Source organism: Copadichromis virginalis, linkage group LG1, assembly GCF_057382275.1.
Source record: "Copadichromis virginalis isolate Kocher_CV1m ecotype Utaka linkage group LG1, C_Virginalis_male_GT1.1, whole genome shotgun sequence".
NCBI classification, from domain to species: domain Eukaryota; kingdom Metazoa; phylum Chordata; class Actinopteri; order Cichliformes; family Cichlidae; genus Copadichromis; species Copadichromis virginalis.
The window spans coordinates 36,131,126-36,157,349 of record NC_140618.1 but is presented as its reverse complement, the minus strand read 5'-3'; the positions used below and the strand labels follow the sequence as shown (position 1 = coordinate 36,157,349).

Here is a 26,224-nt window from a genome sequence, read left to right as displayed (position 1 = left end):
TCATAAATTGTCAGATAACTGTAGAAGTTGCAAATTAATAATAATTAAGCTTTCATTTGGATATATTTCACGATATACTGGTAATTTTAACCCTATAATGCCCTTTGTATCATATTTGATACATGAGTTTCTGAGACCTCTATCTCATCAACATGATCAAAACTTGCCATAATTTCAAAATGTTATGGACAAAACTCTTTTTTTTTTCTAAAATTAACATTGTTTTTAACAAAAAGTTGCCAAAAACACCCAATGTATCATTTGTGATACAACAAATATACAATAAAAATGTATCATACACAGCATGATATGGTATCAGAAACAAACTAAGGTTCTTAGGTGAGGTGTAATGATGCTATTGAATGGCCATTCACACATGTGTTTGATCACTTAACTAGGACCATGACATGTATTCAGAACAGACTGAATGATTTGTAAAGATGGACACGATTGCTTTTTTATTGCTTCCTTATTGTTGCTGAGTTTCACCTCAGTGACCTCACATTACTCATTCATTCACACACACTCTCAAACAGACACACCCCTCACACCATTGGTCCCTTACGCAACATGCCCCGCCTCCACACTGCCTCCTTTATAAAAACAAACTAAGCTAAGGGAGGTGAAGTTCCACAGACTATCCCTTTAAACACACTCTCAGCTCCACAGAGTCACTTTTAATTTGCTTTTGAAAGGCCAGCTGACTGACAACGAGCAGCTTCTTTTTTTCACACCTTTCATGTTATGGCTTTTTAATTGAGGAGACTTTTATTGTGTTTTTCCTGTTATCACAAGGAGTTTTTAAGAAACCTTTTCATCCTCCTCACCTTTGATTTTTCGGAGGGAGTCCGATGGATCTGTCAGACTTTCCCTTCGTTCTCTCTTCAGCAGATGACCTCTATGACCCCTGCTTCAGCACCAGTGACCTAAACTTTTTTGATGAACTTGACACCCGGTTGATGCATGCCAACTTTTTGAAGTCAGAGGACCATCTTCAGCACCACGTCCCCATCACAGAAGAAAAGGACCAGCATGTGAGGGCCCCTGGGGGCCTCCACCAGGCAGGTCACTGCCTGCTGTGGGCCTGCAAGGCCTGCAAGAGAAAGACAACCCATGCAGACCGGAGGAAAGCGGCGACCATGCGTGAGAGGCGACGACTAAGTAAAGTCAACGATGCATTCGAGACACTGAAACGCTGCACAGCTTCCAATCCAAACCAGAGACTGCCCAAGGTGGAGATCCTCCGCAATGCAATCAACTACATTGAGTCCCTACAGGCGCTGCTCAGAAACAGCCAGGATGATAGCTTCTACCCGCAGCTCGAACACTATGGGAGTGACTCAGGAACCTCCTGCCCCCACTCCAACTGCTCTGATGGCTCGGTGAGTCCGTGAACAGCTGAGCACTTTATGTGCTGCCTCGTTAAATGTAAAGAATCTGTTGAGGATATTTATTGTTGGCAACAGTGAAGAATTTTTTTAATGGACTCAAAATGCAAAATGGACTCAAATGCATCTGAAATGTTTTGCAGTTATTAATTTGTCACAGTTTTAAATATGCGTGAGACGGCTGTTTCAAATGCATTTCTTGTACTATGTGTTTACTGTAGATGAGCTGTTTCAAATTTCAGTTTAGTGCCTAAATTTAGCTATAAACAGGACTCAGATTTGATTACTGTAATAAAATAAAACAATCAGAGACAGCATTAATTAGTCAGGCTGAAATATCAAGAAAACCATCAGTTTTTGTAAATGTTTGTGGTTGATTGTGACATGGTCTGATCCTTGTTTTCAGGTGGATTTTATCTCACCGAGTTCAGCCAGAAGTGAAAACAGTGACGCTTCGTACTGCAGCCAGAGAGCAGAGGGTGAGTTTGTCAGTATTGTCTTCTTATAAAACTGCTATCAGTTTGCAATTTTCCAACTGTGTGTTTGCTCTCTTTTTAATTTGACCAATCCTTTACAGTCTTCGAGAATATTAACATTTTAATATTTAACAAAACATAATCATTGTTTAAAATGGCCTCTCTTTTTTTCTTCTCTGTTTTAAAGTAAAATCATCTTTTACTCTTTTTAAATATATTTTATGGGGGTTTGTTGGCCTTTAAAAAGAAAGGACAATGGAGAGAAGACAGGAAAGCCGGGAGGAGACACACAGTAAATGGTTTTAGGGCAGATTTAATCCTATTACCATTTTGATATACTGAGTCCAGGGTTAGTGAGCTAACCCATCAGTCAGTCTTCACACTTTTCTACTAAATCTACCGTGTAATGACATCACAAGTGTAATTTTATAAACTCTCTTTAAAACTTTATGAAAACTTTCACCAAAAGCTGACATTTTACCAGAGCTTTGGTGAAGTTATTGATGGCAGCCAACATCACATTGTTCTAAGTTCTTGCTATCTTGACAGATGACAAAACCGATATTTCTCTTTTTTTAATATATATATATTTTTTCTTTTAATGCATAGTGTACTGTTTCAGCTGCTAAAACATTTATGCTAGTATGATAAAAATTAGAATTATGCATAATTATTAAGCTTGAACACTAGCATGAAAAATGAACACAGGGTAGTTTGGACACTACACTGATTTGCTGCACCATCATGTGGTTCAAAGGAGAATTATGCAGGAGTTGACCATTTACTCTTTTGATACAATCAGTAGTTCTCTTAGTGCCGGCTACTAACTCTTTTAATGCACTAGGTTTTTTTTAAGCTGGTCTTTTAATTCAACCAACAAAAGCAAGTAAACCAAAACTGATTTCTCCTGTTTCTTTTCTAAAGATTGCAGCAGCAGCAGCAGCAGCAGCAGTAAAACATCACTCATTTCCAGTTTGGACTGTTTGTCCAGCATTGTAGAGAGGATCAGCACAGATCAGACTGCAGCCCCCCCTGGGGACAGCGTGGTCCCCCAAGGCCCTGGATCACCTCACACCGGCACTGCTATCTCCAGTCTGTCTGCCGAGTCCAGCAACATTTGTGAATCCGTCTAAAGCTGATGGCGTAGGGACTCATTTTCATCAAAAAACATCTACCTCCAGGAGGAGGAGGAGAGCACAGGTGGCATGAAGAAAAAAACAAACAACAGTGTAATATTCCTGGGGTTTTTTTGGGGTTTTTTTAAGTCTTCAGATTAGGGACTTATAGAAGACATTTTTTTTTCTTAAGCTAGCGTCTCACTGAATTAGATAAAGTATTTTTTCCTGTGGTTGAAGACTTTTCTGGTGGATGACAAATTAAGTTTGAGTCTAGCGTCATCAGTTTTTAGCCTCCTGGATGAACCGAAAACTGCAGAGTGGCTGATAAATCAAAGCACTGCTATAAAAGAGATGACAGTTGGATATTTATACATGCTGATGATAACTGAGGACCATTTGGTGCACCTGCAGTTGACTGTTCATATAATACCATATAGTACTTTCAAATGGTTGCTAAAATAGTTGCGTAACACAGTATGTTTCTATATTATTTATGTATTACTGAAATGTAAATAAAGACATATTTATATTCTGATTCCTTTATTTAAATATGATCACCCCATAGCTTTCATCTTCCCTTATATTTTACTCTTCATTTTCAATAAGAGACAGCTGCCAACATCTGGATTTTTGGGGACACACCATTGATATATGGTCACCTTTTAAGTCAATGCAACAGTCAAAGATCATGAGTATTATTCATTCGGAGTCCAACTGACAAAAAGAGCCTAAAGCTGTCTTTTACTTCTAGTTTTGGTCTCCAATTGTGCTGAGCAGGTGGTGTAACTTGTGTGGATACTTTTGGTTTCACTCTAAAATCATCTTCACGTTTTAAAAACATCACTGTTAGGTAAACCAAAAGATCAAAGACAATCTTCTGTAGAGCTGAATTCTACTTTTGTGTTTCTATGAGTGACTTTCCTTATTTTACATACAGTCATCACTCATTTCATCTGTTGATAGCACAAAGATGTTGATATTTGCAGTGTCTCTGAAGTTTCTTTTAAAGTCTGCTTGTAAAAACAACAATTTGGCCTAAAGCTGAAAAAAGTAATATGATGTGAAAATTACAAAAGGTTTTTCAAAAGTTTTTCTTGTTTTTCATGCTGAACTTGCACAAGGTTCATCTATTCTTTTCTTTCTTTTCTCTATTCTAACAGACAAACTGAGAGGAGAAATGAATACATTCACACAGATGATTGTTTAAAGTGCCACATGTTCTTTATACAAACAAAGCATAATTTTTATTGTTTATTTCATTACTTGAGCTAAAATCCTTGTGAAACTATCTCACTAAGGTAAACACAGGCACTAGCTTTGTTGTTGTTGCTGTGGATGTCATCGGGTGGGCGACTGGAGCTACTGCTGTGGTCGACTGAAGATGCCTCCTGCTCAGGCTGACTGGCACCGAGGGGCTGCTCACTTCCTGCGGCGTGATGCGGCTCCCTTCTTGCTGCTGCAAGGTGCAAAGTACAAAAAAATCCCCAAGAATCAGATCTGTTCAGTAGGCCTTTATGAATATCACACACATCATGCTAATGTGAAGTTACTGTATGAATACCTGAACAAAGACTTTATAAGCAGAGGTTTATTCAAGGGCTACATACAGCCCTATTTGCTAAATGTTTCAGACAAGTAAAACCATTTCCTGATAACCTTTTATTGTACTCCATGTTTTCCCCCTTTCTTTTAGTGTGAAGAGGTAAGAGTATATTCTAAAAATAAAAGGTATTACTGTACAGTATTTACCTTATAAATAAAGTGCCTTGAGGTGACTCTTTTTGTGACTGAAAAATTTTGTGAAACTTAATTGAATTGAAATTTCAAATTCAAAAACACACCATGAACAACAGTCGTCTTGCACTAAATTGAATTTATAATATGCAGAGGGTTAGAAAAAATGACAATAAAATTTCATTTCTTTGTAATTCAAACAGTTTGTTGGGATCTAAAACTGTTGTGCGGCTTCTGCCCATGAATTAAACATGCTTAACACGACTGAAAAGCTTTAAGTCAACAGCGCCCTCTGTTGCTAAAACATGTTTTATGACTACTTTCAAAAAGTAACCAGAAGGCATATGGTTGCATGGATGTAGAAAAGTCTATGGGATGAAGTATATCCTATAAATGTCCTTACAGATGCTGCAGACTTTAAATCTACAGACAAAACCAAATGATGTTGCAAAAGGAACAAGGACGAAGCATAATAAAGCAAAATATAGAGAAAGCGCCTGGCTTGCTATATTAGTTAAATCTGCAAACACATGGTGCACAGGCAGAAACGTATTCTTTTGTCAATTAAGAAAGCTCCATGTCCTTTGAGAGGACAAAATAATAAACTTACTTTATTTAGCATAAAATGAAATGAACTACTTTGTGAGTGTTTTTAATAGATTGAGTCAGGAAAAGGTCAAATCAGTGCAACATTACTACAAAAACAGATTTCTGTCCTTGTATGTCTCAATCACTCTCCTAAGAAGAGGGAATTTAGTAGTATTTAGTTTTGCTGCCTGATGTGGTCTGTTTATGTTCATAACTTACTGTTTCTGCAGTTCATCAATACGGTTCCTGAGAGAAACAACCTGAAAGACATCATCATTAGATACTTAGAAAACCTGTATGTTTGAACACTGAAATGCTACTTGTTGTTGTTGTGGTAGCACAAGTGACACCAGACAGGAAATGATGAGAATGATCTCAAAAGAGGTATTAATCGGATGTGAAAATATCTGACCCTACCTTCAGGTGAAAAAGACAAACCAGGACATTTGGCAACCAATACATATATTTCTTTACCAACCTCATATCTTTGCCTCTTAAGCTTCTCACAGTGGTCGTATTTTATTGCCTCAAGGTTGTGCAGCCATTCCCACAGCTCTTTTGCCTTTTCCCTAGCAAACACAAACCAAGGATTCAGTCTTATGGCTAAAGCAATAAAAAAAAAAAAAGCAGTTTTCATCTTTACCAAACAGAGTAAGAATTTTTCACTTAGCTTTTTTGTCAATACTAAAGAAGTGCCACGTGAAAATTCACCACAAGCTGCTCTATTTTTGACATAATGGTAAAGAAAAACTATTCTGAATTAAAAAAAAAAATTGAATCCATCTTCTTTTGTTTGTTTTTTTCAAGCATTTTAAACATTCAAATACTGCATCCTCAGTAAGAGGCTGCGAGAACAGCAGGGGGACTCAACTGAACGATGACATAAAAAGACACATAAGGAAAAGGGGAAGTGGGATGGAAGTGGGTTGCAAAGTTGCTTGCAGTGCTAAACAACTGTGGGCAGACTAGAAAAGCCTAAATAGCAAGGCCTGTATGCAGGGCTCTATAGTGCGACCAATTTGGTTGCAAATGCGACCACATTTTTCAATGGTGCAACTAAAATAAGTCTTAGGTCACACTGGTGTGACCAACTGTTCAGTAAAAAAAAAAAAAGTCTCCGCAACTCTGAAAGTCTCCGTGTGGTCAACAACAGACACACATTATGCCCCTATCGTGGTCTAAACCAATCAGAGATAGCCAAGGGCGGGACCTCTCTGATTGGCCGTGGTCCAGATAGTCTTGTAGTCTTTCGCGTGTACGTTTGAAAGTGCAGGGCAGGCGGATAGAAAGAGGTGAGTAGCTTGAATAAAGTGATATCGATTCAATCCTGAATCGACTTCTAAATATAAATATATTTTGGGGCTAAAAGCTGACAGCTCACTGATTCTGAAGCGTTCGTGGGTCCGCGCTTTGTGTTTACTCTTTTTTTGTGCTAGATTCTGAGCTGCAGGTTTTGTCTCTCTCCAACCAAAATTCACTAAACCAGCAGCAAAAAAAGATCCAAACTATGCTTCACATTTGATAAATGTTCCCTCTGACTTTCGCTGTTTGCTTCGACCACGCTTCCAATCACACTTCAAGCACAGCTCTCTCTCTCTCTCTCTCTCTCTCTTTCTCTCTCTCAGTGTACTTTAAGAACAGTTTCCCATCTAAAAATCTGTCTTCTGCATTATTCATTTGCTTATTACCCACCAGGCTACCATTGTTTACAGCGCTGTTGGCCGCTGTCTTTTTTTTTTTTTTTTACTTAAATGTCCTCAGACAAGAAAGCCTAATTTCTGAATATTGCAGAATATTTTTAAGGTTATCTGCTATAAAAAGCCAGGCCAGGAAAATTGCCTTCATGTTTTTCTGTGTTTTATTCTCAGTTACTTTGACACAAAGGCATCTGCTGTGATGTTCACAATTCTGATGAAGTCTCACATGTATCAGTACTGATAAATGACCAGAATTATAATATTTCTGACTGTCTGAAGCAAAATTGATTCGAATCAAATTGGGACCTTGTGAATCGGAATTGAATGGATTATAGAAATCAGTGATGATACCCAGCCCTAGTGAGTACCCTTGGCCCGACAGAAGTGGATGTAGTGGATGAAAAATTTGGGTGCGTCTAACTTTTGAGCTGATACGCCTAAGAAAAGAAGTTAGGCACACCAGTGCAACCGTGGCAAAAAGTTAGTCTAGAGCACTGCCTGCATGAGATTTGGATGTCCAGAAGCTGCTGTGGGTGGGCACTGTGATCTGATTGAGTTTTGGCTGAGCTTGACTTTGTGTGTGTCACAGCAAGGCAGTGACTATTTTTAGAACCATGTTCATTTACCATTTTGGGTTGAGTTTCTGGGAGAATTTTAAGATAATCTTTTGACAAGTTATTGCTTTTAACAGTGCCTGATTGCATTGTATGTATGATTGTAAAGATACGATACTGTTTTTATAAAACTTCTCTGAAAGTCAAGAAAACATGAGAATTGTAAGACATTTGCCTTAATTTTTGAATATAAATCTTTACTCAAAATGTGCACTTGTTATATAGCATATAAAGAGCTCAGTTAGTTGTAATCTGTGAAATATTTCATGGTAATCATTCATAATAATAATGGATTGGATTTATATAGCGCTTTTCATGGCACCCAAAGCGCTTTACAATGCCACTATTCATTCACACACTGGTGGAGGCAAGCTACGGTTGTAGCCACAGCTGCCCTGGAGCAGACTGACAGAAGCAAGGCCATCACCAGTAGGGTAAAGTGTCTTGCCCAAGGACACAACGACCAGGACAGAGAGGCCGGGGAATGAACCGGCGACCTTCCGGTTACAGATGCGCTTCCCAACCCCCCTGAGCCACAGTCGCCTCACATTCATCTTCTTCATGTTGAGTCAGCTGCTGTTCCAATCTATCTGTTGCTAATACATTTTAAAAGAACAAATTATTGTAGGATCTACTGTTGTTGTGATGTGGAGCTATATCAAAGAAATTGAATTGAATTGAAAAGAACAGTGAAAATGAAATCAAATATCTTCTGTGGGTTTCCTTCATTTGTTCCCCTTTTTGTTACCTCAGCTTGTCATCACTGAGATTATCGACTTTCAGGGGTTTGCATCTCTCTGCAAGAACCTTCTTCTTCTTTTCTCTTTCAGTCTGCTTCTTGCCTCTTCTCTGTTCAATCTAGAGAAACATCACACACAATTAAAACTGTAAGTCTGCACAATTATTTAGCTGGCTGCTTTGTGTGAAGCTGTAGCAAAGATCTGAAACTTAATAAGTGAAACACATGGTACCCTCTGCAGGTGGCTGCTTAAGCCCGATCCCATGTTTGTCAGTGCTATCTTCTTCTTGGCATCATCATCAGCCTTTCTCTGAGCGTCGGCCTCCTCCTTTCTCATCCGCTCAGCCTGCAGAATGAATTTTAAAATTTGATTATTACAGAGCAAAAGGGGAAAAAAACAGCTTTTTTGTTCATACTGAGTTTGTCCAAAGGATTTTTGAAATTCCTGAATGAAATTACGGCTGCAGTGAGATATGCAGCATATTTGAAAATCTGAATAAGTAGCAATCAGTGTGTCACTACTCTTTTTTTCATCTGTATCCTTGCCTGCTGCTGAAGATTAACCAAACTACTGGAATCATTAATTACTTGAGAGAGTGACCAAACTGTTAAAAGAGATTTGTATTTTGTTCTGATTCACACCAGATCAAAAAGAGACAGTTTTATGTGTACCTCCCGCCTGGCCTGCCGCTCTTTATCTTGCTCAGCGCGAATCCTCTGCTGCTCAGCTCGCTCAGCACGACGCTTCTCCTGAAAACACAAATCAAGATACTTGATGGTCCTGCAATGCTTATTGACAGAAAAATACCATTACATATTCTGGGTTCATTCTGTAATAAATAATTGGGATGCAATCTCACAATTCTCTCCTTGAGAGCTATGAGTTCCTCTTCTTCCTTCTTCCTGCACTCAAAGTGAGCATCGATCAGTGACTGCAGCTCTACAAGATCTTTGTTTTGACGTTTCTTTTGGATATCCTGTAAGACAAGAACGGCATGAGGCTGCCTTCATAAACATGTACTAGCTGTGATCATACATGACACAGCTGATTGCTAGCCCAACACTATTAGAGAACCGTAAGTTAGTAGCAACAGACCCTTATAAATTCAAATTATATACATGGCAGATTACACTGTGTAATAATTGGAAGGTTGCTGGCCAATTGCTGGCTGCTCCAGTCTGCATCTAATACATTCATCAGATATTGAGCACGCGCTATGAGGTTAGATAGAAAAGAAAAAAAGGAAAACAGTGAGTGAATGGGTATGAATAAGTGAATGAGACATGTTGTATGAAGCGCTTAAATAGAGTAGAAAAGCGCGATATAAGAACCAGTACATCTACTCAAATTGTGGGGGATGGCCCATTGGTCACACACAGAGTCACTGCAGGTGGAGCAAGGCCCATGGGAAAAAATATGGACTCAAACCTGAGTAATTATAATTTTTGTTTATATTAAAAAAATAAAACTCTACTTGAGCTATTAAACTGACTTTTACTTTAGAAAAAACAAACCTGGTTCTTTAAAATGGATTCTTCTTTTTGTACAATGATCAAAAGTGTTGAGGTCTGGTTTTTAGTTTTGAAGTGAGACAAGGACTTAAGTTCAGCTTTATGTATAATCCTTTTCTGGCTTCATTTTAACATTTTAACAAGTCAGCTTACATCAAAATCCACTTTCTCGCCATCTGGGATCTTCGGAGCAGTGGGCCTGTAAAATAAAGTATGAGAGGTATAAACAAATAAGGTAATTTATAGTATATAAATGTACAGATGCTAGCTATGCAAAAGCCTCAGGTTCAAACAATAGTGCATACTTACTTAAACTTTGGCTTCTCTTCTGGGTTTTTGGCACAGAAAGAAAAACAAAAACACAACAGGGACAGGAGAGAGATTGAAATATTAGACATATAAATGTAGAGAGAGTGTAGTGTCTAAAGTGCTGGTTAATTAGGGAAGAAGATCCAAGTGGACAAGCTGAGTTATTTCTGAGGCTGCAGGTTGTTTCACACCTCCAGTAGATCATTGTATAAGAGTGAGTTTTAATTGTCCAATACTTTCCATTAACAGTGACCCAATTACTGTGCATTAGCTTCTGATTTAAGTAGCCTAATGTAATTACACAGCATGAATTGTGGGAAATTTACACAGTGAGTTCATATGTAGCTGTTAAGAGTAAAGGCTAGAAAATTACTCTGTGCATGAAGAGATATTCAATAACAAATAAATTACAATTTTGTCATTTATGCATTATGTAAGATTATGTAAGAAAGAATTAGGATTAGTAGTAAAATATTTTACAGTCCCCTTATATTTCTGAGGTTTTTATAGAGGAAAAAAAAGTAAGAATCTACAATATGATCAAATCTGTATTGCTTATATGACACCATTATTTATTTTTAAAAGTATGACAGAGCGTCACAGGTTATATTACATTCCACAGGCCTAAACTAAGAAACAAGAATGTTGATCTGATGTAGCATTTGCTGGTAAGCCCATCGGTGCACAGGAACGAGGCCACTGTAGTGTGTTACCTTACTTTTCTGTTATTTTTTTGTGCATTAGTGTGTAAATCAAAACAATATGATTTAAAAAGTGCAAATCAGGATCAGTATGCGGTGTCATAAATCAACACATAGAAACCTTTTATAGTTACATTTACTGAACATACAGTACATCAGTGCACACTTGTCACAACGAGGGACTTTGTATTTGTAACTGTTACTGTTAATCTTTTTTGTGGTAAAGACATAACTGGGATTGGGATGTGTGTGATTAGCATTTTATTTTCTTGCAGGAACCTACTATAAAAAAATTAAATAGAGACGGACAACATGGGGAGGGAAAAAACAGGCAAAGCAACATGGACTCAGCAGGAAATGCAAACTACCATCTTGATCTCCCTCCTCCCCTGGCAGGACACAATCATGCAAAAAAGAGAAGAAGCACAGATGAGTGGTGCAGCCCGTAACCATGACTCAGTATTAATGAATCCTTCAACCCGTTCCTCCAGTTCACATTGGTCACCTGATGCACAGACTAAACCGAATTGATTAATTCTGCCTTTCTCTTCAAGAAAGATCAGAAAAACAATTATACATGTGTGAAAGGTCCCCAGCCAACAGGAAAACAAAGAACAGGTTCAATGAGAAGAACAGAGAAGAATTCAATTCTACATACCTTCTTCTTCATAGGCCTCTGCATGCAGCAAGCATCCAAAGCAAGAGCAGAACAGAAACCATTAGTGATTGGACTGGGCAGCCTGTTCCTGTCCTCTTCATGGTGCGCAGCTTATAAAGCACATTTACAATATTGGGGTGTTTATATTCATACTGTAGGCAGCAGCAGCCACTGCATAAGTCCCATATCATGGCATGCATTCATTCTAGATTAACGTCGCAAGCACCTGTTGTTTTAAGTTTTATTTTGATAGGCAGCTGACTCCATATCAAATCTTGGATATCGAATGTTCATGTTAACTGAGTTTTAAGAAAAGCTTTCAACACTAAAGAAATAAATCGTTATTATTTGAAAACCTTTGTAAATCTGTCTGAGAATGATTGCAGTCAGTTATGCAGACACTAAGAAAGTTGCATATTCAATCTATGGATTACCAGAAGGATGATGCAACTACTTGAAAATGGTTAAATTGAAAGTTGCCATACTATTTTTACTCAACTGTGCCTGGGCCATGAAGCTGAACAAAAAATTATTAAATTGAAGCAGTACAGCAAGAGTTCATTAGTTCAACAATAGTACACCAAAGCAAGGGACTTCTGCAGTGACTCTGTAATGAAAGATTCTAAATTTATTCGAGGGCTTGACAATATGTTTTTGCACCATAATACCCCAATGTAAATGCTACAGAGCAATTTGCTGGTCTCACTCCACATATACACACAGAAAAAAAGAAAGCTGGACTGAAGAAAGGAAAAGAAATTGCAAATTGCTTTTACAGGCTAAAATTTCCCATCATCCTTTATGATTTGGTCTTACAGAGTGACACGAGTTTGCCAAAATGCAAAATACTGGAGAAGGTTATAAAAACAAAATGAGACACTAAATGGATAGAAGACCATAGATGACCAAGGGAAACCAATTCATGTAAAAGCAGTGAATGTTCTTGTCCTCTCTTTCAAGATTTATATGCACAGCTCATATTCCAAACACACAGCAATATTGCTTAACCAGGACAATGAAAAATGGTTTTACTGTGTCTCTTCTAACACTGATGATGATGCAATTATAACTAGACATTTTAGAGAGCAAAATCTACATGTTTTCTGCAGTGCACTCCCAAAAGCGGTATCTACAACAAAAGGCCCTTTAGCATATGTCACTAGAAAAAGACTAAAGTGGAAAATGTATTGATATGTAAATGACAGCATTCATAAACTCAAGATTTTTCAGTATGCCAGTGCAACTTTTGTTGTTCTGTTTTTGAATGATAACATTTTGTAAAGTACATGACTGTGACCAGTATCCCATAGTGATATGTTACCTAGATTATAAGAAATCGTATAATCTAAGGATAGCACCAGAAAAGCACCAGTAAACTACACCTAAATTTGAATTGCTGATACTGCCTGGGAACCTTCCAAGAACTAAAACATATTCTGACCCTTTGTGTTTTCACCTAAGTCTAAACCCTGCAAACATGTTTAAATGTATACATATGGTTATATTTAAGAAAACAAAAGAGTCAAACACATCTCACATTTGGAGGAGATATACTGTTACTAGCTATGTTGTGGCTAATTTGACAATGGGTAACTAGACAATGGATAAACTTGGGTAAGCTAATTCTGGTTTTCGAAAGATTTAAAAACCTGTTCTGCATTAAAAACATCCATTAATTTGATCTAGGTATCTTCAGACCCTCTTATTTTCAAACAGGGCAGTTATGAAGAGAAGGCAACACCAGTGGAAAGGGCTAAATGGAAGCTAAAGTGGAACTAGATTAGTCAACTGCCAAAATATCGAACCCAACAAGGCACCTGAGTCTTTTATCATCTGATTAAAGGTGAAGTGTGGTTTGTTAGTCTTGTCTTGACATAACTGAGATCAGTGCTCCAGAGTATGTAAAAATCACATATGTAGTCTGGAGATGAGATATTATCAGTTTGTTCTGAAGGAATTTGAAATGTCTGTGTGAATGGAAAGTAAAAAAACAAAAAAACTTTAGGATGATTGGTGTTTCTGTTTTTTCACCGTTACAGTGTAAAAATAAACTGCATATTTACTTTGAAAATAATGAGTTAAGAACAACTTACTGAGCATTCAGAATTCATACCACAAAATCTAGCTGGTGCATAATAATCCACAAGTGGATTTTTTTTTTGGACATTTTAGTTATTTGTTATGTGTTTCATCCTGTCTTCCTCCCATCACATCTGGTCATGTCAAATGGCCCCTCCTCCCTAGGCCTGGTTGTGTTTGAGGTTTCTTCCTATTAAAAGGGAGTTTTTCTTTCCCACAGTCGCCAAGTGGCGTTGTTTGATTGATGGGGTTTGCTCTGTATTGTTCAGTCAATAAAAATGAACTGAATATTTCCAAATATAAAATCAAAAACTTTAGTCATAGTGTTTGTCCTTTTGACTTGTCAGGTAGGATATTATTTGCAGTGTGTGGATGGTTACAGGACTGACTGTCCTATGGTTTAAAGTGCTGGATGTCCTGCAGAAAAAAGGTGACGGGACTGCCCATGCCACATACCTTCCTCCTCATGAACCACCTGCTGCACCACCTCTGGCTCTGGTTCTGGTTCAGGCTCTACCTCTGCTTCTGCTTCTACCTGGGCCTCCGCCTCAGGGGCTACTTCTACTTCTACTACCTCCTCCTGGGCTACGGGCACACAGCATGCACCAAACCACCGGGGAGAGGGAGGATGTCGGAAAAGGCCGTTAATGAAGACCATAGACATGACAGAGCCATTAGAAACCAAAAGTGAGAGAGTACTTTAGTTACAGAGAGGATAGTTGAGCGAACAAGGAACAGTGCTGCTGGAGAACAAAGAGAGAGAGAAACAGATGATGATGAAAAATAGTCAGTTGACCTTTCACACAGAAGCCATATCGAACTGTTGATGTATAACTGAATGTATAACTGAAGAACAAACATTCTGGCTCACAAAGATCATTTTAGGTTATCGATGTAAAAACCTATAGGCTATCAGATGATAACTGAGCTCATGTTTAGAACACCATGTTTTGCAATCTAATATTGACAAAATGTTAGATATTAATGAATTATTACTATTCTGACATTTCTGAAATATTTTAAAAGACACTGTCATGGCATTTTCAAAAAAAAGAAAAACTGGTGTTTTACACTTGTTTTACATTATAGTTCCAATACTGTAGATTATCATGACATTATCAGTGTTAATGATAACACCCCTTTAGTTTTATTCAGGAACAATTTAAGCTTGTCTACACATGCTAATATACCTGAGCATGATAAACCCTAGGAACATGTTTACTGCCTACAAAATGTTTCACAAATGTATTGTAGGGAAACTATGATCAATGAAAATAATGTTAGCATAACTTAATAAAATGTTTATTAAGTTAAGGTAACATTGCTAAACTAGTTTTTAGCTCTATCTTGTTAGTTAGCTAGAAACTAACCCGTCCAAAAGATTTTCACAGATATCATAACATCCTATTATTAAATATCCCTTTGAGCACCACCCGATTTGCTTGTGATATTTGGATGAATAACTAAGCATTATGGTTTTCATCCAAGCAGTTTGCTACATCAGCTGTTCAAAAAATAGCTGTTGTGTGAATTAGGTCAATGACGGAGGTACTGACATTAACAGATGACCATGTAAACAAGTCACATGTCGAGAAAAATGTAGATAGCCGGATGCTAAAAAACATTTTTTCTTCCATGTGAGTAAAAACTTCACTCCGCCAGAGAAGTCACCCTTAACTTGGAAGTATTTGATTGAGAGCTAGATGTTAGTTATGCTGCAGTAACAAAATAAAGATAAATAAATATGGATTAATGAATGAATAAATAAATTAATAAATCAATAATATGCTGTATTTTTATTCCAAGTACTCCCAGATTATGAGTTTCTTTTTTTCTTCTACACTGTACATACATGAGAGAAGGTTCAGATGTAATAGCATTGTCACCCCAAATATTTCTAATATAACTAGAATAAAAAGTGGAAGGTTAATTTTGCAGATCCTAAATCCTGTTGGAATCCTAATTTCATCTATGCATATGTTAGTATATAGTAATTTCACGGCTGGTGCCAACATCAAACACTTCAAATTAAGGGTAAAACAAACACTCAACAATTAGTACAGTGGATAAAGGTTGTGATGTCTGGCCGATCAGTTGTCTTTACCTTCCTCTTCTTCAGTTATTGAAAAAAAAAAATATGGTGGGACAAACAAACAACATTGTGTCATTTCATAATCACATTTAAATTTGAATTTGATCAAGAATCAGTCATAGGGGAAATGTTTAATTTGTATTTTAAATGGCAAAATGCAATATAATAAAGGCTTATGACATTATTCCCAGTGTAGCTTGGGACAAAAGGAAAGCAAGTGTCTCTGTGAAATCTATTTTCACTTTCAAGTTCAGTATATGTGTGACAGGTGAAAAATAAAAGTAGCATATTCTATTAATGTTGTAACTGAAATATTTTGCTGTTTTCTATAAAATGTATTTATTCAATGTGTACAGTATACCAATGGATATAACAGAGGAATGTACACAATCAAGCATTGAGGCTCTAAAATGAGATTTTACCTCATCCGAAAGACTTCAAACAAAACAGTGCACTTACATGGGTAGCACACCTGCTAAGTTTGAAGTAGATCAGATGATCACTTAAGTAAAGTAAGTGAAGAACAGACAAACACACCGGCAGACGAACAGAGACTCCATGATTTATTAGCTAGATGAAAATGAACCAAACTGTGTGGTTGTCACTTACCCTCGATATTGTCCCTGAAACATGAAAAACATCTTTCAAATATCAAACAAAAAATGTTTTTTTTTTTTTTTGATAAAGAGTGAGTTTAAAAAAGAAGAAGCATGCGTCATTATTGGTGGGCACTTACACTTCCTCAGTGTCAGACATAGTGACAGCAGACTTTACACCTGAGGAGAAAGACAAAGAGTGAGGTACAGCAGTGGGATTGTGCCAGTACAACAAAGTAAACCTGGGATTCAATTCATGGGAACATGAGAAAACAAGCCAAAATGTATATTTTACTTTCCAGGTAAATTTTGTTCGTATTCAGGAACTATGGAAAAACATCTCTGCATTTGCAGTGACATAGAGGCTTTGTCCACACTAGCCTGGATAGATTTGAAAACGGCGTTTTCATCTGAAAACGCTCCGCGTCCACACTAGCGTCTTCAGTCGTTTTCACAGAGTTGTGCGTCGTCATTGAAACAGCCGAAAATGCTTGGGTTCTAGTACTGTGCATGCATGAAACGCAAGAAGATTCGACCTGCCTTATTTCTGTCTGCTGCTTATTTACTTTCCGGCTCTTTGAAACGTTGCAGCGAGTTTGTTAAATGGACTAACAACAAGGTGGAGTTGTTGCTCCACCTTGTACAAAGTTGCAAGTACAAAGTTGCAAAAGCGAGTGAAAGTTAAAGAATTTGAAGAAAAGCTATCTGGAGCATGTACAGACTGATATTAATCTTCAATAGGGCTGTCAAATTTGAGAGCAAACAAAACAACTGCTGTATAATTCCCTCCGCTATCTTAGTTTAATTGGTCACATGACGGCATCATATGACTAACATGCATCATCGTTTTATAAAGTCTCCGTTTTCACTGTCCACACTGCGACGCGAAAGCACCGTTTTCAAATGTATGTGTTTTTGAGAGCCTTTTCAAAACGTTGTGTTTTCCATGAGTGAAAACGCCGTCTCAGTGTGGATGGGAGGCCAAAATGGAGAGAAAAGGATGCGTTTTCAAACAGAAATACATTAGGACGTAGCCTCAGTTTGAGAATAACTGAGGTTATTCACTATTTTTGGAATTCTTCTATCTAATCTGTGACAGTTGTTCCTGTGCCTGCTTATAAGGTGAGAAAGCAGTCACATAGTGTATCTGTCCTTACTGTAGCATTTCCACACCTAATCCAGGGCTGTTTACTCAGCTGTTTGGAAGGTGTTATCCTCTTTGCAAGTTTGTGTTGATGTGTGAGAATTCAGTCCGCAAACACAGAAGATTGTCATCAGCACTTATCATATAAGCCAACCAAGCCATGGGGTAGGGTGTTGGAACTCCAAGCCAGTGTATTCCTAGTGTCTGTCCCAAGTCTGGATAAATTGCTGCCAGAGGGTTGCATCTGGAAGGGTATCCAGCCTAAAATGTTGGCCAAATCAAATCCATGGATCATGAAAAATGAGATCTCCATGCTGGAATTGGTTTCCAGGTAAACAATGACCGCCTGTGGTGCTATTGGGAAACAGGGTGCCAGTGGAAAGTTTGCTACTGTTGGCTGAAGACAAAAGAAGAGGAAATGGAGGAGTTATGCTTGGAAGCATCAAGAGAGAAGAAAAAGCAGGAGCGGCAAGGTGAGAGGGACTTCAAACGTAGACTATGGCTGGTAAAGGGAGAGAGGTGCCTGATATGATGGTGAGAAGTAAGCTAGATATATTGTGTGTGCAAGGAAGGGAAGTAAGGGCAAGAGCAATCAAAGGGCTCTTCTGCTATGGTTTAAATAGGAAGTGAAATGAAGCAGAAGACGAGTTTAAGCATTGCAGAGAGGAAAAGTACGGTGGCCCCTAGAAATAAAGCACGTACAAAGTCCAAAACACATGCAAACTCCGAAGCACATACAAACTGCAAAGCACGTACAAATTCCGAAGCACGTGCAAACTCCAAAACACATGCAAACTCCAAAACACAACGGAACTGCTCTTGGACGCTAGGGGCAGTGCTGAGCTCGATTTGCAAAATAAATGGCAAGTTTGTTGCAAACACATGGAGTTGGATACCAGCGGAAAACACCTGCAAGGATAGAACAACCACACTCATATATATTCAAATAATTTAAAAAAAAAAAAAAAAGTTCATTTACCTGTTACTACCACACACCAAATCCGGTCGTTGGTACTTCCTGGCTTGCGTAGCCACTAGGTAAGAAAAACTCAACACTGCCTCTAGTGTCCTGGAGCACTTCCGTTATGTTTTGGAGTTTTCGGAATTTGCACGTGTTTTTGAGTTTGTACATGCTTTAGAATTTGTACGTGCTTTGGAATTTGTAAGTATTTTGGAGTTCGCATGTGTTTTGGAGTTTGTAAGTGTTTTGGAGTTTTGTAGGTGTTTTGGAGTTTGTACGTGCTTTGGAAATTGTACGTGCTTTGGAATTTTTAAGTGTTTTGGAATTTGTAAGCGTTTTGGAGTTTGTGCCACCGTAGAAAAGCATCAGACAAGATCACAAATTTGAAGGTGAAAATCGAAGGCATGACATGGAATATAAATGTGCGTATACACCACACATTGGATGTCAATTAATTAAAAGAGAAAGAGGAATTTGAAATGAGTTGAAATAAGTGGTATCTGTGCAGGACATGTATGAGGATCGAGACAGAGTAGTGAGGTTTGTGGTAGGAGTGACACCAGAGCTCTGGTCTCAGCCCCTTTTTGGGACCAGGTTTAAGAGAGTCTGGAGAGAAGAGAAATGAAAGATACAAGATAGAATACATGTGTGTGAATGAGAGAGAGCGAGATGGGCAGAAAGGTGAAAATGCAAGGAGCAGAGATAATGAAGGTAGATGATACCTGGGGTCAAGATTAGAAATCAGTACATCAGAGGTACAACTCAAGTTGATGGTTTGTAGATCTCTAATCTCCTGCAAGGCAGGACAAAAAGAGGAACGCCTCAGATAAAATTTATGGATGCAGTTTAAGACCACATGCAGAGTGTCGGTGTGACAGAAGAGGATGAAAAGTAGGCAGTACTGTACCGACCCCTAAAAGAAGTAGCCAAAAGAGGAAGAAGATGCTTGTAATATGAGCCATCTTTAGCTTAAAGATCATTAAAGGCTTGTTTTGACCTGTCTAGGATGTACGACACCTCTCACCCTATGACAGCTGGGATAGGCTTCAGCTCCCTCATGAGCCTACTGCAATATACTAGACACTACACATTAGCTCACTAAAAAGAGAGCAGTAAATCATCACTGTTTCACTTCACTTTTGAAGCCCCATTTTTGGATTGTTTTTAAAACAAGCAGTAACCCGACTTAGTTGATTTTACATTATAACAATCTGAAACTCTAAAATGGCAAAGGGTGTATGTGCATCTTAAACCAATCCACTTAAATCCACAGGCTAGATATTTATTTTATTCTCCTGATCTGTGAGGACATAAAAAAATTAACTTCACCTCCTCTGCAGAGATAGAGCAGAGGCAGAAATCCTTTAGCAGCTGGACAAATTGAATAAAAGTGAGTGCATCATAGTGAAAATGAAAAGTATGACAAATCAGTCAAATCAGATGCTAAAAAAATGGGCTAAACAACTTCAAGCAAATGTCTTCAACAAATATGTTTATGTGCTTTAAGAGTTCGAAAAGCATGACAAACAAAATCTAATGAACCCCACTGTGAAAACCTTCTTTTAGTCCCTTTTGCAATGCTGAGTTCCAAACAACTTCCCCATGGTTAAACGTACAAGGATAAGCTCTGTTGGAGGACTGCTACCTCTCTACATAGTCTATATTCAACTATATCATATTTGATATATAAAAAGTGTCTTTGGATGACTCTTTCACACTTAGTGTGGGCACAGCTGCAGAGGACCCAGAGGATTAGCTCTGGATCCTATTTCTACCCATCAGCTGAGGAACAGTGTCCAAATAGCTTCTTTAATCCCTCGACTCCGTCCAGCGGGAGGATCCTTTCCAGTTAAACAGCCAATCTCCAGCCACCTCCGACAAATGAGCTCTTTGATCGACTTACAGCTGACAGCAGTCTCACCTCTGTGTGTCCAGCATTCATACAGCACATACCTACATTTCAGCGCTCTGTATATTTAGTGGATGGCGACTTCATTTCTTCAGTATGAGAACACTGAATGCTGAGAAGTCTTTCTGAGTCTTTCTGAAACTAAAACTTGGCGCTGAAACTGAAAGACTGACATAACAGGTGAGACGGCGGAGGAAAGTCGCATCCTGAGCCAATCATACTCAGATTTAGATTGAAATACCAACTTGATAGGAATATATAGACACATCACATCAGTCTGGGTGAGAGAAGATAGGTAGGTAGAAGATCAAACCTCTGTGTCTCCAAGATGAAACACCTGTTTGCAGTGCTTCTAAGAGTACAAAGGATATGGCATAATGACAATGATCTAAGATTAAAGAGCTACCAAGGCAAAATGCTTGATTAAATGCAGAAATCTAACAATAAGCATCTTCTCATCTACAACCTGAAACACAATGCTAAACTGGTGTACATGTGAGCATCTCTTCAAAAATCTTAATGTGTACATATTTGTGTGAATTTGTAAGTGGAATCAATGAAAATAAAAATAAATACCTGCTTGATGTTATGAGGCTCAGAGAATCTGCATATCTTTGTGGTTAGACCCCCTGATAAGCTCTAGGCTTATGTCCATTGCTCATTTGAAAGCCTCTCCAAACCACCATCACAGTATTATCCTGGAGTTACATTCATATCAGACATTTCAGAAGGACTAACTTCACATCTGAAGCCATGCTTCATCTCGATTGCAGCAGGTATGTTATTTGGGAATGACTGTAAATGTAACATAGATTAGATACTTAAAGTTGGAGTATCAAGTCCCTTCGCGTCTTCACAGTATGCAGTTTCTTGTACAACAAGCTGCTTAAACGTACTAAGTACAGCTGTCAGATTGCTTGAATGCATTTCTCCTTCATTGCAAATGATGATCAGCTTTAGAAAGCACATACATTTTGTTTCCAGCTTTCATCTTACATAGAAAATTTTTTAAGTGAACTTCCCAATCAAATTAGCCCAAGAAATTGGACTCCAGCTCTTGATATGGACTATAAACCATCCAACACATAAAGTACACATGCAGTGAACATGTCTATGTCCAAATGCTACTTTGCAGTGTTTGAGGACAAACTGTTATCTGGTGTTTATGACCCTGAGACTTCCTTCTCCGCAAATGTAACAAAACCAAAACCTCCAAAGCAGATATAAAAGAGCAAACAAAATCTCAGAAACCATCTTCAAATGTGAATCAGAAACCATCTTCAAATGTGAATCCAGGCTCTCGAGTGTCTCTTGTCATCTTACCTCAGAGATGAAGAGAAACTCCTCAGACGATGGAGATGAAGGTCTGCAAGGAACTGCAGGCTCCGCTCAGAGAATAAGTCCTTGTGTTATAGTATGTGATACTTGAGCCCATCAGGCCCTTATTGGCTGTGGGATGAGAACGAGGTGTGTGTGTAGCATATATGTTTATGTGTGGAGAAGGTGGGGAGGGTGTGGGGGGCCTGCAGCTATGACCCTGGAGAAGGAGATGGGTGAAATACTATGGATGGAAGAGGAGGGCTCAGGTTTTGGAAAGGAGCAGCTGAGAAGCTTCTGTTGCTAAATTTACAGTGATAGAAGGCTGAGTGTGGGGCTTACACATAAGCTTGGCATCCAGACAATGGAGAGAAAGTGTGTGTGTATGTGAGTGTATGCGTCAGCCGCTTCATCAGCCAGTCAGTAAAACAGTCAGTCAGAGTGAAAGAACAATAATAGAAGCGGGCTGCACACTGAATGCCCGCTGACAATCTGTCAGTTTTCTGTGATTTAAGGAACAATAAAAAAGACAATACTATGTCCTGCAGAACAAGCCTTTAATAAAACGAATAAACCTTTGAAAAACAGTTCATCAAATAGATTCAACAGACAAGATTTAAGGCTTTGTTGCCTGTTTTTGATAGTCATGGTAGTGTTGTTACTCCAGTTGTATAAACAAATACATACCATTGCATAAGGGTGGTTTTCTGTGGGGGCGTGGTGAACCATGGATGTATAAAGAGAACTGGATAGTGTGCCATTGCACTGTGCTTTGCAGCCAATGTTTCCAACAGCTCAATGGTGCTATAACAGTAAAGAAAAACCCCAACAACTATTAACTCTAAGTCTTTTATTTTCATCCATCCATGTTCTTAAACTTGTCCAATTCAGGGTCACAGGGGGGGTGGAGCCTATACCACCTTTGGACTGTGGGAGGAAGCCAGAGTACTCAGAGAGAATTCATGCAGACACGGGGAGAGCATTTGCAAACCCCACACAGAAAAGTCTCAGGCGGCTGGTGGATTCAAACCCGGGCCCCTTTGAGGTGACAGTGCTATCCTGCATCACTACTGTGCCTCTCCTCTCTCTGGCTTTCTACTCTTCATATTGTAATTATTTTTTCCAAGCTGGACTATGTGTGTAAGAACTTTATTTGCCACTCAGGCTGAATAAATTACACAAAATGTACTTAATTTTGACTATTTGAATTTTACTTTTACTCTATCAGTCATCTGTACTGTACTTTGCCAGTATGCTTGTTTCACTGAAAAATATGGACATGATTTTTTTTCAGTTGGTATCCCCAAAACTGTTAATGTCTATTTTCGACTCTAGATCCAGTCTGACACAGACACTCCCAGACCACCTCCTCAGGCTCTTGTGTGGGGACATTCCAAAGCCAGATATGCTCATAATGTCAGCATGTCCTGGGTCTTTCCGGACCAGTTGAACAAGCTCAAAACATATCACCTAGGAACCATCCTAGTAGAATGCCGGATACCCTTAGCTAATCATCACTAATTGACCATGAGAGTGATAAACAGGTACATTGTGGAGTAACTAAAAAGCAGTAGGGGCATTATTTATGCTTGAATGATTCATAGGATCATTCAAGCACAAATGTTTGTTTCATAAAGTGCTTAAGCGGTTTATGAAACAAACAAACAAATCAAGGAGTGGACTGAAAATGAATAAACAACCAGCTGATGTCCAAAGAAAACTTTGAAAGAAATTCAAAAAGCCTGAAAAACTACTTTATAAAAATAGAAATAGGAAAGAAAAAAAACATGGTTTAAATGGACTCATGAATTTATCTTACCACTTATCCTGTACACAGTGTGCTGCCCGATTAGCTGCTTCTCAAGATATTAATAAATTCTGTTAGGATTCATTAAGGCCTCCAAGGAAGAAAGCCCTAATCCACACTGACAAATATAAATACATGAGTACCAGCAGAGTAATGAAGAGAAGTCTCACCATACCATACCATACCACCTTTATTTATAAAGCACTTTAAAATAAAACCAGGGTTCACAAAGTGCTGTACATATATAAACAGAAAATAACATCAAATATGTTAAAAACAGGGGATTATAAAAAATAGAAATAATCTCTTAAAAAGTGCCAAAGACCTCAGCAAATAAATATGTTTTAAGAAGAGTTTCAAACTCACACAATAAAGTGTGTTAGATTAATCCAGCTGAGATGTAACAAAGGCATGGATTACCGTCTCAAAAAGTTATTTTGGCTAACTGCCTCAAATGAAAAAAGCTAGTTCTTACAACAGTTCTGACCTGGCTTTCAAGTTTAGGATCTGCATCTATTTTAACTCCCAGATTAGCAGTGACCAGTTTAACATAATGTGCCAAGGAACCAAATCCACCAAAAACCATCACTTCTGTTTTTTGCTCATTAAAATGTAAAAAGTTCAGAGTAAAACCATGAGCTAAGCTCTTCTGAATCATTATGGTCGAGCTGCATTAGTGAATAAATGACTGGATTTAACTGGTCAGCTGAAAGTCAGAAGTACCCATGAACATGCTATTGATTATTAAGCATGGCTAAATGATGACAAATGCTGATAATTCAGCAGACTTCAGTGCTTTGCTTGAGCAAATACCGTTGCAGGAGATATAAGTCTTTAACCTCTCCCTGAGGCAGTCACGTCCCTCAAAACATCCACCATCATTCCCATTCCTAAGAAATAAGTGGTCTCCTGTCTGAATGACTACAATCTTGTTGCACTGACATCCGTCATCATGAAGTGCCTCGAGCGGCTAGTCAAAGGTCACATCTGCTCCTCCCTCCCCGACACAATTCAATTCAATTCAATTTTATTTATATAGCGCCAAATCACAACAAAGGTCGCATCATGGCGCTTCATAGATACAGAGAAAAACCCAACAATCATATGACCCCCTATGAGCAAGCACTTTGGCGACAGTGGGAAGGAAAAACTCCCTTTTAACAGGAAGAAACCATCTGCTGTGACCGGTTGGGGTGAGAGAAGGAAGACAGGATAAAGACATGCTGTGGAAGAGAGACAGAGGTTAATAACAGATATGATTCAATGCAGAGAGGTCTGTTAACACACATAGTGAGTGAGAAAGGTGACTGGAAAGGAAAAACTCAACGCATCATGGGAATCCCTGGCAGCCTACGTCTATTGCAGCATAACTTAGGGTGGATTCAGGGTCACCTGGTCCAGCCCTAACTATATGCTTTAGCAAAAGGAAAGTTTGAAACCTAATCTTAAAAGTAGAGATAGTGTCTGTCTCCCGAATCCAAACTGGAAGCTGGTTCCACAGAAGAGGGGCCTGAAAACTGAAGGCTCTGCTTCTAGGAACAACAAGTAGGCCTGCAGTGCGAGAGCGAAGTGCTCTAATAGGGTGATATGGTACTACAAGGTCATTAAGATAAGATGGGGCCTGATTATTTAAGACCTTGTATGTGAGGAGCAGGATTTTGAATTCAATTCTGGATTTAACAGGAAGCCAATGAAGGGAAGCCAAAACAGGAGAAATCTGCTCTCTCTTTCTAGTCTCTGTCAGGACTCTTGCTGCAGCATTTTGGATTAGCTGAAGGCTTTTCAGTGAGTTTTTTGGACATCCTGATAATAATGAATTACAGTAGTCCAGCCTGGAAGTAATAAATGCATGAGCTAGTTTTTCAGCGTCACTCTGAGACAGGATACTTCTAACTTTAGAGATGTTGCACAAATGGAAGAAAGCAGTCTTACATATTTGTTTAATATGTGCGTTGAAGGACATATCCTGGTCAAAAATGACTCCAAGGTTCCTCACAGTGTTACTGGAGGCCAAGGTAATACCATCCAGAGTAAAAATCTGCTTAGATACCATATTTCTAGGCTTTTCAGGGCCGAGTACAATAACCTCAGTTTTATCTGAATTAAGAAGCAGACAGTTAGCGGCCATCCAAGTCTTTATGTCTTTAAGACATTCCTGCAATTTAACTAATTGGTGTGTGTTATCTGGCTTCATGGACAGATAGAGCTGGGTGTCATCTGCATTGCAGTGAACATTTATGCTATGTCTTCTAATGATGCTGCCTAGGGGAAGCATGTATAGTGTAAACAGAATTGGTCCTAGCACTGAACCCTGTGGAACTCCATAATTAACCTCAGTGTGTGAAGAGGACTCTCCATTTACATGAACAAACTGGAGTCTATTAGATAGATATGATACAAACCACTGCAGTGCAGTACCTGTAATACCTACAGCATGTTCTAATCGCTCTAATAGGATATTATGGTCGACAGTATCAAGCGCTGCACTGAGGTCTAGCAGGACAAGCACAGAGATGAGTCCACTGTCAGAAGCCATAAGAAGATCATTTGTAACCTTTATTAAAGCTGTTTCTGTGCTGTGATGAGCTCTGAAACCGACTGAAACTCTTCAAATAAGCCATTCCTCTGCAGATGACCTGTTAGCTGTTTGACAACTACTCTTTCAAGGATTTTTGATATGAAAGGAAGGTTGGAGATTGGCCTATAATTAGCTAAGACTGCTGGGTCTAGAGATGGCTTTTTGAGTAAAGGCTTAACTACAGCCAGCTTGAAGGCCTGTGGTACA

General features: G+C 38.6%; 2 protein-coding genes across 5 annotated transcripts; one reads left to right on the top strand and one right to left on the bottom strand.

Annotated features, from left to right (window-relative positions):
- Positions 1-637: 637 nt before the first annotated feature.
- LOC146719152 (myoblast determination protein 1 homolog) lies at positions 638-3,069 on the top strand. The gene is made up of 3 exons (XM_085460897.1): positions 638-1,382; positions 1,795-1,867; positions 2,789-3,069. The coding sequence occupies exons 1-3, from the start codon at positions 852-854 to the stop codon at positions 2,995-2,997; spliced, it is 813 nt and encodes a 270-aa protein (XP_085317023.1). The 5' UTR covers positions 638-851; the 3' UTR covers positions 2,998-3,069.
- Positions 3,070-4,200: 1,131 nt separating this feature from the next.
- tnnt3b (troponin T type 3b (skeletal, fast)) lies at positions 4,201-21,760 on the bottom strand. Of its 4 annotated transcripts, XM_085460875.1 has the most exons (15): positions 21,639-21,759; positions 16,442-16,481; positions 16,315-16,328; positions 14,070-14,198; positions 11,535-11,552; positions 11,245-11,265; positions 10,176-10,194; positions 10,020-10,065; positions 9,215-9,331; positions 9,027-9,104; positions 8,587-8,700; positions 8,364-8,473; positions 5,783-5,873; positions 5,524-5,564; positions 4,201-4,438 (listed from the first exon to the last, which is right to left on the bottom strand). In XM_085460875.1, the coding sequence occupies exons 2-15, from the start codon at positions 16,459-16,461 to the stop codon at positions 4,402-4,404; spliced, it is 855 nt and encodes a 284-aa protein (XP_085317001.1). In that variant the 5' UTR covers positions 16,462-16,481; positions 21,639-21,759; the 3' UTR covers positions 4,201-4,401. The 4 variants fall into 4 exon arrangements, with proteins under 4 accessions (XP_085317001.1, XP_085317009.1, XP_085317008.1 ...); XM_085460883.1 differs by lacking the exon at positions 11,245-11,265 and having other exon boundaries at positions 21,639-21,760; XM_085460882.1 differs by lacking the exon at positions 11,535-11,552 and having other exon boundaries at positions 21,639-21,760.
- Between the last annotated feature and the right edge of the window lie 4,464 nt (positions 21,761-26,224).